The sequence below is a fragment of the Canis lupus genome, chromosome 21 (assembly GCF_048164855.1).
Source record: "Canis lupus baileyi chromosome 21, mCanLup2.hap1, whole genome shotgun sequence".
NCBI lineage: Eukaryota > Metazoa > Chordata > Mammalia > Carnivora > Canidae > Canis > Canis lupus.
The window spans coordinates 46,779,680-46,794,671 of NC_132858.1; the positions used below are offsets into that span (position 1 = coordinate 46,779,680).

The window sequence follows — 14,992 nt, forward strand, 5'->3', positions numbered from 1 at the left end:
TTCTCTCTCTGCCTGTGTCTCTGTGTCTCTCTCTAATGAATAAATAAATAGATCTTAAAAAAAAAAAAAGACACTTATAAACAACATAACTGCCATGCCTAGAATACTTACTCTCATCATTTCAACATACCCCAAGGCAGTTTTCTTTTTGTTATTCTCAGTATTTTGTGGGAAAAGTAAGCTGGTATATTATTAGTATATTGATTAATGCATGTTTATTATTGAAGTATATTTAGCTCTCAATGTAAAATGCATTTTGCTTATGCCATCTTATCAGATGAAATCCCCATAAGAAATCTGTGGTCAAATGAATATTGCCATTTTATTTTTTATTTTTTTAAAGGTTTTATTTATTCATGAGAGACACAGAGAGAGAGAGGCAGAGACACAGGCAGAGGGAGAAGCAGGCTTCATGCAGGAAGCCTGATGTGGGACTCGATCCTATGACCCTGGGGTCATGATCTGAGCCAAAGGCAGGTGCTCAACTACTGAGCCACCCAGGTGCCCCGAATATTGCCATTTGACAGATGAAGACATCGAGGCTCAGGAAGATCAAATAAATTGTTGAAAATTTAGTTGTTCGCAGAGCAATAATTTGAATCCAGGTATTTTTCAGTCCTGAAACTCATCCTTATTCACTATGCCATACTACTTCCACGAGAATAACTATATTTTTTTTTATTTTTAAAATTTTAATTAATTAATTAATTTGAGAGAGAGAGAGAGAGAGAGAGCCCACATGTGCAGGGAGGAGGGGCAGAGGGAGAGAGAATCTTACTCAGGCTCCGTTTGCCCATCATGGAGCCCAATGTGGGGCTCGATTTCAAGACCCTGAGATCATGACCTGAGCGAAATCAAGAGTCAGTGCTTAATGGACTGAGCCATCCAAGTGCCCCTATTTCTCTTTAAAAGAAGTACTTGGAAGTTGTAATTTAAAGTAATTAGGTATTTATGCCTCCTCTTTGCTGTAAACTGAACAAGAGAAGTTGTATCAGAAGGTGACTATTATGGTGAACTTTTATTTAGCAAGTTGTTTGTTTTTCTGATCTTATTTTCCTCCAGGCCTTTATTTAGAAGACCCCTTTTAGAGTTATGCTGATAGTGGGGGGCTTCAATTTGTCCCATTTGAGGAATTTGGGCTCCTGGCCAGATTCCTGAGCACCTGATTTTCCTCGCTGAGCGGACTGAAACTTAATTCCTTCTCTTGACTTCCTGTTGAGATAACAGGTGGTTCATGGAACACAGAGTTCCTGTCTGATGGTGGAGCTTTTCTCTGCTCCAGGGGGCCTGTTTTCTGCTGCAGATGCCGAATTTGAAAGCCATTGTGTGGAATACTGGAAGCCTGGTCTACGGTGCCCTTTGCAGTTAATTGTAAGCTAGCTGCCCTGGAATATAAATTCACTCTTGATGCTTGGTATTAATTTCTGTATTTTTGCACAGAGAATGTTGCCTTATACTTTGTTTCCCATTATTTTCCCTTCATATCCCATTTTTGCTTATTGGAAGATTTAAGAATTCAGATTTTACAGATTTTGTTTTTGAAATTGGAATACAAACATGGCACAGTGTAGGATTTTGTGTGACTGGTTTTCACCTGAATCAAGACTGTTTTTTTTATGGTTTTACTTTGTTCTTCATACAATAGTTTTTTTTTTAAATTTTTATTTATTTATGATAGTCACAGAGAGAGAGAGAGAGGCAGAGACATAGGCAGAGGGAGAAGCAGGCTCCATGCACCGGGAGCCCGACGTGGGATTCGATCCCGGATCTCCAGGATCGCGCCCTGGGCCAAAGGCAGGTGCTAAACCGCTGAGCCACCCAGGGATCCCTTCATACAATAGTTTTAACTGAAAAATAAGTGTAGTGGAAAGAAGATTGTCTAAGAATAAATAATTATGGAAGTTGCCAGTGGCTTTATTATATGATTCTCTCTGCTTTTATATGTGAAACTTTACATGTTGTGATATCTTTTCTGTCATCAATAATGATAAATATCATTTAATATAATTATAATAATATAATATAAATATAATTTAATCTTGAGCTACTTTAATTTAATGCTAAGTGATAATTTTATCTGGGGATTTTGTCTTACATATCTACATTTTTTTCTTTTTTCCCAGGCCACATGAGAAGTAATTGACAAAATTGTATATATTTAAAGTGCACAATGTGTTTCCCTATCGTTGCTATTATGAACAATGCTGCAGTGAATGTAGGAATCCAGATACCTTCTGGAAATACTGATTTCATTTTATTTGGATATATATACCCAGAAGAGGGATGGCTGGATCATATGGTAGTTCTATTTTTAATTTATTTTATTGAGGAATTTCCATAATATTTTCCGTAATAGCTACACCGATTTACATTCCTACCACTAGTGCTCAGGAGTTCCGTTTTTTCCATGACCTTGCTGACATTTATCATCTCTTGTCTTTTTGATAGTAGCCATCCTAACAAGTGTTGGTGATGTCTTACTGTGCGTTTAATTTGCATTTCCCTGATGATTAGTGAATTTGAGCACCTTTCCATGTACCTATTGGTCTTCTTCGGAAAAAATGTTTACCCATTTTTAAATCAGATTATTTGGGATACCTGGGTGGCTCAATAAATCTTAAAAATTAAAAAAATAAATAAATCAGATTATTTGATTTTTTTTTTTTTTTTTTTTTTGCTGTTTGGTTGAGTTCCATATACATCTTGGATATTAAGCTCTTATCAGATACATGGTCTGCAAACACTTTCTCCCATTGTGTAGGTTGCCTTTTCATTTCTCATTGTACCCTTTGCTTCACAGAAGCCTTTTTATTTAATCTAATTCCGTTTGTCTATTTTTGCCTATGCTTTTGATGTCATATCCAAAAAATTATTGCCAAGGCCAATGTAAGGGAACTTTTTCTTTATGTTTTCTTCTAGGAATTTTATGGTTTCAGATTATTACATTTAAGTCTTTAAACCATTTTGAATAGATTTTTTTTTTTTAAGATTCTCTTTATTTATTCACAAGAGACACAGAGGGAGAGAGGCAGAGATACAGGCAGAGGGAGAAGCAGGCTTCATGCAGGGAGCCCAATGTGGGACTCCATCCCGGGTCTCCAGGATCAGGCCCTGGGCCGAAGGTGGCGCTAAACCGCTGAGCCACCTGGGTGCCCCTAGATTTTGTATATAGTGTTAAGATAGGGATCCATTTCATTCTTTTGCAGGTAGATACCTTTTTTTCCAGCACGATTTATTGGACAGACTGTCAATTACCATTGTGTGTTCTTGGTACTTTTGTCAAAGATCAGTTGTTTTTGGGCTCTGTGTTCTGTTCCATTGGTCTGTTTGTTTTTATGCCAGCACCACGTGCTGTTTTGATTGCATAGCTTTGTAATGTATTTTGAAATTAAGAAATATATCTTCAGGTTCATTCTTGCTCACAATAGCTTTGGCTATTTGAGGTCTTTTGTGGTTTTATATAGATTTGGGGATTATTTTTCTAATTCCATAAAAAGTGCTATTGGGATTTTGATGGGGATTGTGTTGAATCCATAGATGGCTTTGGGTAGTGTTGACATCTTAACAATGCTAATTCTTCCAGTCCAAGAGCATGAGATATCTTTCCATTTAATGTGTCTTCAGTTTCTACCATTAATGTCTTATAATCTTCAGTGTATAGATCTTTTATCTTTTTGGTTAATATATTACAAATATTTATTGTTTTTGATACTATTATGAATAGGATTGATTTCTTAATTTCTCTTTCATATAATTTGTTGTTAGTGTATAGAAATGCAACAGATATTTTTTAAGATTTATTTATTTGAGAGGGAGAGAGCACGAATGGGGGGAGGGGCAGAGGGAAAGAGAAACTCTTAGCCGGCCTCCCCCCTGAGTGCAGATCCCAGCATGAGGCTAGATCCCACAACCCTGAGATCATGACCTGAGCCAATACCAAGAGTTAGATGCTCAACTGACTGAACCACTCAGGTGCCCCAAATGCAACAGATTTTTATATTGATTTTGTATCCCAAAATTTTACTAAATTTGTTTCACAGTTTTTTTGATGGAGTCTTAGGGTTTTCTATGTGTAGGATCATGTCATTCACAAAAAGTTTTAGGGATCCCCGGGTGGCTCAGTGGTTTAGCACTGCCTTCAGCCCAGGGCATGATCCTGGAGACCTGGGATCGAGTCCCATGTCCGGCTCCCTGCATGGAGCCTGCTTCTCTCTCTGCCTGTGTCTCTGCCTCTCTCTCTATGTCTATCATGAATAAATAAATAAAATCTTTAAAAAACAAACATTTTTATTTCCTCCTTTCTGATTTGGATGCATTTTATTTCCTTTTCTTGCTTAATCGCTCTGGATATGTCTTCCAATATTATGTTGAATAGAAGTGGTGAGAGTAGGTACTATTGTCTTGTTCCTGATTTTAGAGGAAAAGCTTTTACTTTTCACCATTTGGTATGGTGTTAGCTCTGGATTGGTCATATATGGCCTTTATTATGTTGTGGTATATTCCCTCTATATTAAATTTGTTGAGAGTTTTTATTATAAATGGATGTTGAATTTTGTCGGGTGCTTTATCTGTATCTGCTGAGATGATCATGTGATTTTTATTCTTCATTTTGTGGATGTGATGTATCACATTGATTGATTTGTGGATGTTGAACCATCCTTACATTCCTGGAATAAATCCCACTTGATAATGATGTATTTAAAAATGTTCTGTTGAAATTGGTTTGCTAATTTTTGTTGAAGATTTTTGTATCATCAGGGTCATTGGCCTGTAATTTTATTTTTTTGTAGTGTCCTTGTTGGTTTTGGATAATCCTGGATAATCCTGGCTTTGTAAAGAGTTTAGAAGCATTTCTTCCTCTTCTGTTTTTTCAAAGTATTTGAGAAGGATTGATATTCTTTTTTAAATGTTTAGTAGAATTTACCAGTAAAGCCATATGGTTTTGAACTTTTGTTTTTAAGGATGTTTTTGGTTACTGATACAATCTTCTTACTAGTTATTGTTCTATTCAGATTTTATATTTCTTCAAGATTCATTCTTGGTAGGTCATATGTAGGAATTTATCTGTTTATTGTAGGTTGTCTGTTTTTTTGTATAATTGTTCATGATAGTCTCTTATGTCCTTTATATTTCTGTGGCATCAGCTGTAACTTATCTTTCATTTCTGATTTTATTTATTTGAGTTCTGTCTCTTTTTTCTTTGATTATCTAGCTAAAGATTGCCTGTTTTGTTTATCTTTTCATATTTATCTGTTCTGATTTTTGTTATTCCCTTCTGTTTGCTAAATTTGGGCGTAGTTTTTTTTTTTTCTAGTTCCTTGAGGTGTAAAATGAGGTTGTTTGACATCATTCTTTTTTTCTCAATGTAGGCACTTATCACTATAAAATTCCCTCTTTTACTGTATCTTATAAGTTTTGTTAACTTGTGTTTTCATTTTCATTTGTCTCAAGATATTTTTTGGTTTATCTTTTGGTTTCTTCTTTGATCTGTTTTTTTTTTTTTGAGCATATTATTTAATCTCTGCATATTTGTGAATTTTCCAACTTTCTTCTTATAATTGATTTCTGGTTTAATACCTTTATGATCAGAAAAAGTGCTTAAGAAGGTTTCAATCTTCTTAAATTAATTAAGACTCATTTTGCAGACTAATATATGATCTATTCTGGAGAAGGTTTCATGTGTATGCTTGAGAAAAATGTGTGTTTTGCTGCTGTTTGATGGAATGTTCTATAAATGTTCAGTCCATCTGGTTTATTGTGTAGTTTATTTTATTTTATTTATTTCTTTTTAAAGATTTTATTTATTCATGAAAGACACAAAGAGAGAGAGAGGCACAGACACAGGCAGAAGGAGAAGCAGGCTCCATGTACAGAACCTGACGTGGGACTCGATCCCAGGTCTCCAGGATCACACCCTTGGCTGAAGGCAACGTTAAACCACTAAGCCACCCAGGCTGCCCTAATGCAGTTTAAGTGCAATGATTTCTTATTGATTTTTTGTCTTTATTATCTATCTGGTTTTGAAAGTGGAGTATCCAAATCCCCTACTGTTACTGTATTACTGTCTATTTCTCCCTTCATGTTTCTTAATATTTGCTTTAAATACTTAGTTTCTTATATGTTGGGTGCAACATAAATATTTACAAATGTTATATCCTCTGGCAGGATTGACTTTTTTTCTCATTATGTAATGCCCTTCTTTGTCTTAAAGTTTATTTTACTTGATTAAGTATAGCTATTCCTACTTTCTTTTGGTTCCTTTTTCATAGAATATCTTTTCTATCTTTTCATTTTCAGTCTACGTACTTAAAGTTTAAGTAAGTCCCTTGTAGGCAGCATACAGTTGGATCTTTTTAAAAAGATCCATTTAGCGACTCTATGTCTTTTAATTGGAGAATTTGGTACATTTTCATTAATTATTGATAGGTCTGGAACTTACTATGTCATTTTGTTAATTGTTTTCTTATTGCTTTGTAATCGTGTTTCTTCCTCTTTTGTTTTCTTCTGTGATTTAATAATTTTCTGTGGTGGTGTGCTTAGATTTCTCTCTCTTTTGTATATCTGCTATAGGTTTTTGCTTTGTGCTACCATGACACTTGTGTAAAACATCTTATAGTTGTAACAGTCTATTTTTGTTTTTCATTTTTTTTCTTTTTTAGATTTACTTATTTATTTGAGAGAGAGAGAGAGAGAGAGAGAGAGCTCATAGGGACAGAAGGAGAGGGAGAGATAGTCCTAAGCAGACTCTGCACCCAGTGTGGAGCCTGACGTGGGGCTTGACCCCCCAACTCTGATATCACAACCTGAGCTGAAACCAAGAGTTGGGCACTCAACTGACTGTGCACCCAGGTGCCCCAGTAATGGGCTATTTTAAGCTGATAACAACCTAACTTAGACGTATACAAAACTTCCAAATTTTTACATTCTCTTCTGACATTTTAAGGATTTGATGTCACGACTTACATTTTTTTATATTATGTATCCATTAAGAAAGTACTGTCATTATGGGAGTTCTTAATACTTTTGTCTTTAAACTCTTATATTACAGTTATATAAGTGACTTAGCCACCACTATTACAACATTAGAATATTCTTTTTTTAAAATTTTTTATTTATTTATTTATGATAGTCACACACAGAGAGAGAGAGAGGCAGAGACATAGGCAGAGGGAGAAGCAGGCTCCATTCACCGAGAGCCCGACGTGGGACTCGATCCTGGGTCTCCAGGATTGTGCCCTGGGCTAAAGGCAGGCGCTAAACCGCTGTGCCACCCAGGGATCCCAATATTAGAATATTCTGAATTTAGCTATATATTCACCTTTTCCAGTTAGTTTTATACTTTGATACATTTCAGTGTAACTAATTAGCACTCTTGTTTCAGCCTGAAGAACTTCTTTTAACATATCTTGTGAGGCCGGTCTAGTGGTGATGAAGTCCTCTAGCTTTTGTCTGTCTGGAAAATTCTTTATCTCTTCTTCTGAAAGATAACTCTGTTGGATAGGATGTCCTTGGTTGGCAATATTTTTCTTTCAACACTTTGAATATCTCATTCTACTCCCTTCTGGCCTGCATGTTTTTTGTAAAATCCACTGATAATCTTATGACAGTTTTCTTGTATGCAACAAGTTGCTTTTCAGTTTCTCCCTTTGTCTGTAACTTTTGACAATTTAATTAATAATGTTTCTTGGTGTGAGTCTCTTTAGATTCATCTTATATGGTACTTTCTGGGCTTCCAGGATCTGGAGATCTTGTTTTTTCCTTCAGATAAGGGAATTTTTGAGGCATATCTTTAAATAAGCATTTGCCTCTTTCCCCCTCTCTTCTTCTGGGACCTCTTTAATGCGTATATTGGTCTTTTTGATGATGTCCCATAAGTCCCTTAAGCTATCTTCACTCTTTTTCCTTTTGCTCCTCTGATTGCATATATTCCACTGCTTATCTTCTAATTTGCTGTTCTTTTCTTCTAGTTGATCTAGTCTGTGGTTGAGTGTCTTCCATTGAATTTTTCACTTTAGCTATTGTATTCTTCAGCTCTGTGATTTCTGTGGTACTTTTTAATATTTTCTCTCTCTGTTGAAATTATCACTTTGTTCATGCATTGCTCTTTATCTTGGTGAGTATCTTTATGATTGTTATTTTGAACTCTGTCAGATAAATAACTTATTTCCATTTCCCTCAGATTAGTTTCTGGAAATTTACCTTTTTCTTCTGTTTGGGACATATTCCTGTTTCTTCTTTTTTTTTTTTTCATTCTCTGTGTTGGTTTTATATATTAGCTAAAACAGCCACCTCTCTCAGCCTTGAGACTGGTCTTGTGTAGGAGATGAATCTCATCAATCATCCTGGCCTAAGCTCCAAGTTTCCTCAAATCTTTGTGATTGTCCAAGCCACTGACTTTGTTCTTAGTGGCTCCTAGAGGTTGAGAGTGTGCCAAGATCCATCAATGTCCCCAGGGGGATGATAGCAGTTAGCACCTAGATGCAGGCTGATTAGAAGCTGGATTTCAGATAACAGCTGGAAAAGCATGCAAACTCTTTCCGGGGAGACACTGAAAGATGGTGTTTTGCTTTCTCTTTCTGCACTGAGCCCGAATATATAGCCATTGAGTTTACTCCTGAGCCTGTTTAAAAACTGATTCTTTGTTTGGTATAGCCCTGTGGGATTTGTGAATGCAAAACCCATTGGCTGTCAGAGCCAGGTGATTAGGGGGCAGTAGGTGCAAAAGAGCTGGTGTGCCAGATATGTGTATAAGTTCTTTCCAGAGAGATGCTGGTGACCTGGCATTGTTGGAGTGAACTTGAGTGTGACCCACTGGCTCTTTTGGGTTCCAGGTAGGATTGCAGTCAGCACCTAGATATATGTTAATTACAGTCCAAATCCTCAAATAGCAGCTTGTAAAGTGTGCAGTGAGACCCTTTACAGGGAAAAACTGGGAGATGAATGGTTTTGCCTTGTCCCTCTGTCCCGATAGCTGTGATTAGTGCTGTGCACCTGTTAACAACTTCTTTTTCTGTTTGTTATGGTCCAATGGGACTTGTGAATGTAAGCTCCATTGGATATCTGAGCTAGGTGTTTTGGAGGCCTGTATCTCAGCTGGGAGCCTTAAAAGTTGGGGCATAAGATATGTGGTCCAAACCCTTCACTTCTAGAGGAGAAGCTTGGAGTTGGGGGGTTCCCTCCTGATTATATGGTGCTATGCCTGGAGTGGGGTTTATGGCAGGAGTATGACTCAGCCTTTCCTACTCATTTGCATGTGGGTATTTTATTTGCTTATTTTTAAAGATTTTTTAAAAAAATTATTTACTTGAGAGAGACATAGCACAAGCAGGGGGAGCGGCAAAGGAAGAGGAAGAAGCAGATTCCCTGCTGAGCAGGGAGCCCAATGCGGGGCTTGAACCCAGAACCTTGGGATCATGACCTGAGCCAAAGGCAAATGCTTAACTGACTGAGCTGCCCAGGCACCCCTAGATGTGGGTATTTTCTCTATCACCAATGTGTACAAGTCAAACAACTAGTTCTGAGTTTTGCTCAGAGGGAATTGGTCCACATGGAGCTGTGCATTTGGTATGTCTGTGGGAGGAGAAAAATTCAGGAGCCTCTACCATTTTGGTCAAAAACAAAATAAAGCAAAACAAAAACTTACTTAGTTTCCTTATTAATTTAGTTATAGATTTTTTTAAAAAAAATATTTTATGTGACAAATATTCGTTCAATGAATGTTATTGAATTCTATTCTCATGCTGTGAATACAGTAGTAGATCAAATAGAAAAAAAGTTCTGGAACACACATTTTGGTAGGGAGGAGACAGAAAATAAATCAGTAAACACAGAGCGATAGTCTATATCTTGTGATAAATGCTATGAGGACAAATGTAGTCAGGCAAGAGGGATTAAGAGTGAGAGGTGAGAATACTCTTTTATAAAAGTTCTCCAGGGAAGGTCTCTCTGGTAAGGAGATTTTTTTTTTTAAAGGAGACATTTGAGTGCAGATTTGGGGGATGTGAGAGAGTGTGAGATATGTGGATATAGGAGTGAAATAGAGGGAGAAGCTTCCAGGTGGCTGGAGAAGCAAGTGAGGATCCTGACGCACCCCTTTTGATCTTTTTAAAGTGAGGTATGCAGGAAATTTCAGCTAATAGCTGATGGGTATAGAAGGCTTTTCATGTGTCCTCTCTCTGGTTGATAACATAGGATTTGGAGACAGATTCATGTAACACCTGAAATAACCTTTATTATTTAAAGTAAGTGCCAGGACTGAGGAGAGCAGGAGAAACTATTTCTTGTGTTCTCTTGATTTTTGCTGATGGAAAAAGAAAAACAAAATGAAAAGAAAAGTAATACCTTCATCTTCTCTTTATAATCTTAAAAAGCACTGTTAGGTCATCTAATGATATTATTTATGTTCAAAATTTTTAATCATCATTTATGTATATGTTTGCATACCTAAGAAAATATTTAAACAGAATCCAGTCTGACTTTGTAAATTGTTTAGTATAGAACAAGAGTAGCGTGTATGAATGGAATCTGGGAGGTAAGATTAAATGAGTGAATCAGGCTCAGGCATTAAGGAATATTAAGAGTGGTGGAAGAATGGAAAATTGGATAACTTATTTCCCTGTGTAAAGGGAAGAGTTGTTACTTCACTCTGATTGATTGTTGCATGGGCCTAGTTTTCTTATTTTTCAAGAAAATCCATAAAATTTGTATTTTATGTGCTATCTCCTGCGTTTTGAAATGTTGGAAACTAAATAGAAACATTTCAGGACCCTCTTCAGGCCAGATAGAATATTCTTGCAGGTGGGATCTGGCCCTCAAATAACCAGTTTGCAGCCTTCTGGGGTATACGATCATAAATAATTTTTATTGCTTCCTTTTCAAGGGATACTATCAATCTCACAGTAATAAATTGCTGCAAGATTTCTGGCTACAAAGGATTTTAACACACTCTTGTACTCTTGTTCTCCCCTGCCTGATGCTGACTATGTCTATTCTTCTCATTTTAGGATATGGTCAGACAGGTCCACTGTCTCAGCGAGCTGGTTATGATACTGTTGCCTCTGCTTTTGGTGGTCTGATGCATATCACAGGGCCTAAGGTAGGTATCATTCTTTAGAATATTCATAAATTTTCCCCCGTTTATTCCAAAGGAATTTTCCTATTCACTAACTTATAAGTTTAAATTTGAGTTAATTTTAAAAAGAAACTAGGGAAGATGAATTCTTATTGAAAATGGAAGTATTGGGATGCCGGGATGGCTCAGTGGTTGAACATCTGCCTTCAACTCAGGGCATGATCCCAGGTCTGGGGATCAAATCCCACATCGGGCTCCCTGCAGGGAGCCTGCTTCTCCCTCTATGTCTCTGCCTCTCTCTCTCTGAATCTCTCATGAATAAATAAATAAAATAAAATAAAAAAAGAAAATGGAAGTACTTATTACAAATATACTTGTTAAATGCCAATATGGCCCCATGGAAAATAATAGTCTTCTTAGTGAGAAGCAACAGATCAAGTGATAAACATATTTTGCATTTGTATTCTAATTATTCAGGCTTGATATAGGCACCTGGGTGTGATTTACGGATATTCCTTCTGTGAAGGAGAATGGCCGACTAGACCGGATCACAGATGGCCATTTCTATTAGAGTACCTTCATGTGGCACATGTACATGGTGGAGGGTCTCTTTTTCCCTCTGGAATATTAATTAGTGGTTATGTATTTTAAAATTTGTTACTTAAAGCCTCGGGTGGAGTTATGTCTGCTTGTTATGAACATTAGGTTCTGACAGTGGGAGAATTATTTGATTTTATAGCAATCCCTCTTTATTGATAATAGGTTGGGAATTTCCTTAAAAGTATATGGATGGCTAAAATGTGTTTGTTCAGATCGAAGACTCATAGAAAACGGGCTCTTTGAGAAAGAAAACAGTAAGAATGGTATGAAAGTTAAAAAACAATTGTGTGAAAACCTAATAAATAAAAATAATAAGACATCCATTTCCAAAACAGCTTGGATTGTTAGATGTGAAAACTTCTTTCACTTAGGTGTTCCTTTCTTGAATCACTTGCATCAGTGAATGCTTCAGGTAATATGGCTGCGGTTTTGTGATAAACAGAGGCAGAGTGACCTCACTCAAGTCTTCTCTTTGGTAGCCTTGACTTCTTTTTGTTAATTTTAAAACAGCTGGTGGGATTTCATTGACTTGAAATATGAGTATTTGTACTGTTGTTATCTTTTATTTTCATGAGTCTAAGGAAGAAAAATGTATGACATTTCCATAAAATATTTAAGGGTGCCACTTTTCTTTCCATCCACTGGGAGAGTGGAGCATGGATCTCTCTCTCTCTCTCTGCTCTATCCCGTAGAAGTGCTTCTGTATGAGATGTTATTGTTGTGAGTGGTTTTATTGTAAGAGTGCTGAACTCAACCATGAACATGTGAAAAGATCTCAGGCTTTTAAATTTGTATGTTCATGTGTTAAAATGAACCAACTCGGAAAGGGCCATTGTGAAGGGTGCCTTTGCACTGTGCTCTATGGAGAGCCACATGTCATGTGCTCAGCCTTGGTATTCCTCAGTCACTAAACAGCCTTTTCTCTCTTCCATTGTCCTACTTGGGATAGTTTTGTTCTAGTTAAACAAATAATGACAATGTTGATTGAGTGCTTACTATGTATGTGCCCAGCACTATTTTGTAGACTTTACATACATTTGGTAAACTTAACTTCTGGATACCGTATTTCTTTCACATGGGCACACCCTTTCTTCTTAATTCATTGATTCAGTGGCTGGGTATTCCTTAAAATATTCCTAAGGCACATACTCCTTATGGATGCTGGAAACTGTTAGGCACTGACAGTATGGCAGGCGATGGGGTAAGCACAGTTATTAAGTAGAGAAAGCACATATTATCAGACAATAAGTCAATAAAAAGAACTCCGAGAATGGGCTCTGGGGACTCCTGGTGTCTCAATAGTTGAGCGTCTGCCTTTGGCTCAGGTCGTGCCCCAGGGGTCCTGGGATCAAGTCCCGCACTGGGCTTCCCTGCATGGAGTCTGCTTCTCCCTCTGCCTGTGTCTCTGCCTCTCTCTCTGTGTCTCTCATGAATAGATAAATAAAAATCTTAAAAAAAAAAGAAAAAGGGCTCTGTATACTATTGACATAAGTAACAATGTGCCTTAGACTGTTAAAATACTTCCAAAGTTCTTTGTAAAATGTGGTTTGACAGCCAGGAATAAAAGCAGAAGGGAAGAGACTTAGGCCATGTTGGGAGTTCCCTTTAGAAGAACTTCTCAATATGAGCAGTGTTTTATACCTCTTGGCAGAAGAGGGATCACTTACGAAAGCCCTGGTTAATTTTTTTTAAAGATGTTACTATTTATTCATAAGAGATACAAGAGAGAGAGGCAGAGACATAGGCAGAGGGAGAAGTAGGCTCCCTACAAGGAGGCCAATGTGGAACTCGATCTCAGGACCCCAGGATCATGACCTGAGCCTAAGGCAGATACTCAACCACTGAGCCACCCAGATGCCACCCTGGCTAATATTTTCAGCTAGCCAAAGCAGATGCATTATTTCCAGTTATATCATGCTATTTGTGAACTTTTATCTACCTGCACAGCTGTGTATTCATGCTGTAGCATATCTGCATCTTGTCAGATGACTGAAACCTGGGCCTCTCCATCATATATCATTATCCTAAGGCTTCATTGCATCACCGTGTGCAGTGCAGCCCAACATCGCCAGGATGCTTGGTCAGGGATGGCTTCTCTGAGGACCAGATGTTTAAGGTGGGACCCAGTTAGGCATTAGCCTGATGATCAGAGGACAACACCATGTGTGACGTCTAACTGCTGGGGAGTTTGTTAGGTTTGAAGAGCTAAAGGAATGCCAGTGTTTCTGGGTTGTTGTGAGCTGGTAAAGAAGGGAGAAAATTAGGTTGGAGAGGTAGAATGTGGTAGCTGAACTTATTGTTTAGGGACTTTTTATTTTACTTAACAGTTTGATTAGAGAAGATGTATATGTATATACATTTTTTTAGTGATGATCTAATATATATTTCTGCTTAGAAAATGAGCAACAGTCCCAAAGTATAGACTAGTATTGTGCTTATTAAAGAATGTTTTTTAAATAATGGGATAATAATTTCAGTTTTTAATCCCAAAGGGGCATTACTTAAGTATATAATGTAGGATAGAATTTGTGAAAGCAGTCTTTATGATGAAATTTAGGCAAACTAGTTACAGTTGATTTGCATCAAATCTAAAGTCTAGCCTTCTAGGTTAGGTGTGCTGTGGTGTTGTCAGTAGGATTCTTACTTGCTTGTGTGGAAAGAGAGAACAGGTGCCTACACTCTGCTAGACCCATGCTTGGTGTTTTACATATGCTGTTATATGGTTTGATCTTCACATTGATCCTCCCAGGTAGGTACTGATAAATTCTGTAACTACAGCTTAGATAACTCGTGCAGAGTGCTGCCTTGGTATATAAAGCCAGACTTTGAATCCAGGTTTGCTTTACTTCTTATACCCTGATGCTTATATCCACTCTCCATACTGCCTGAAAAATGAATCCTGGTTTTTATTATATTTCCATCTTGCTTATGCATGCTACATGGTATGATATGTTAGAGTTAGTGAATCAACCATTTTGGAGTAGTGAGAAAGCATTCAGTTAAGAGCCTGGAGGTTTGGCTCTATCTGATTTACTCCTGTGTAATGTTACTGGCTGCCTAAAAGGTGACCCTTTCTCTTTTTTTTTAAAGACTTTATTTATTTATTCTGAGAGATACAGAGAGAGAGAGAGGCAGATACACAGGCAGAGGGAGAAGCAGGCTCCATGCAAGAAGCCTGATGTGGGACTCAATCCTAGGTCTCCAGGATTACGTCTTGGGCTGAAGTCAGCGCTAAATCACTGAGCTACCCGGGCTGCCCAAAAAGTGACCCTTTTATGAGGCTTAAGACTATGGTCTTTGTGCGTTGCTACTGTAACTACG

General features: G+C 37.4%; 1 protein-coding gene across 2 annotated transcripts in view; it reads left to right on the forward strand.

Annotated features, from left to right (window-relative positions):
- SUGCT (succinyl-CoA:glutarate-CoA transferase) overlaps positions 1–14,992 on the forward strand; it is a 714,296-nt gene that overhangs the window by 84,638 nt on the left and 614,666 nt on the right. For both annotated transcript variants that reach the window (XM_072791643.1, XM_072791644.1), the window contains exon 7: positions 11,004–11,095. In XM_072791643.1, coding sequence (XP_072647744.1) covers positions 11,004–11,095 — 92 coding nt within the window. The remainder of the gene's footprint in view (positions 1–11,003; positions 11,096–14,992) is intronic.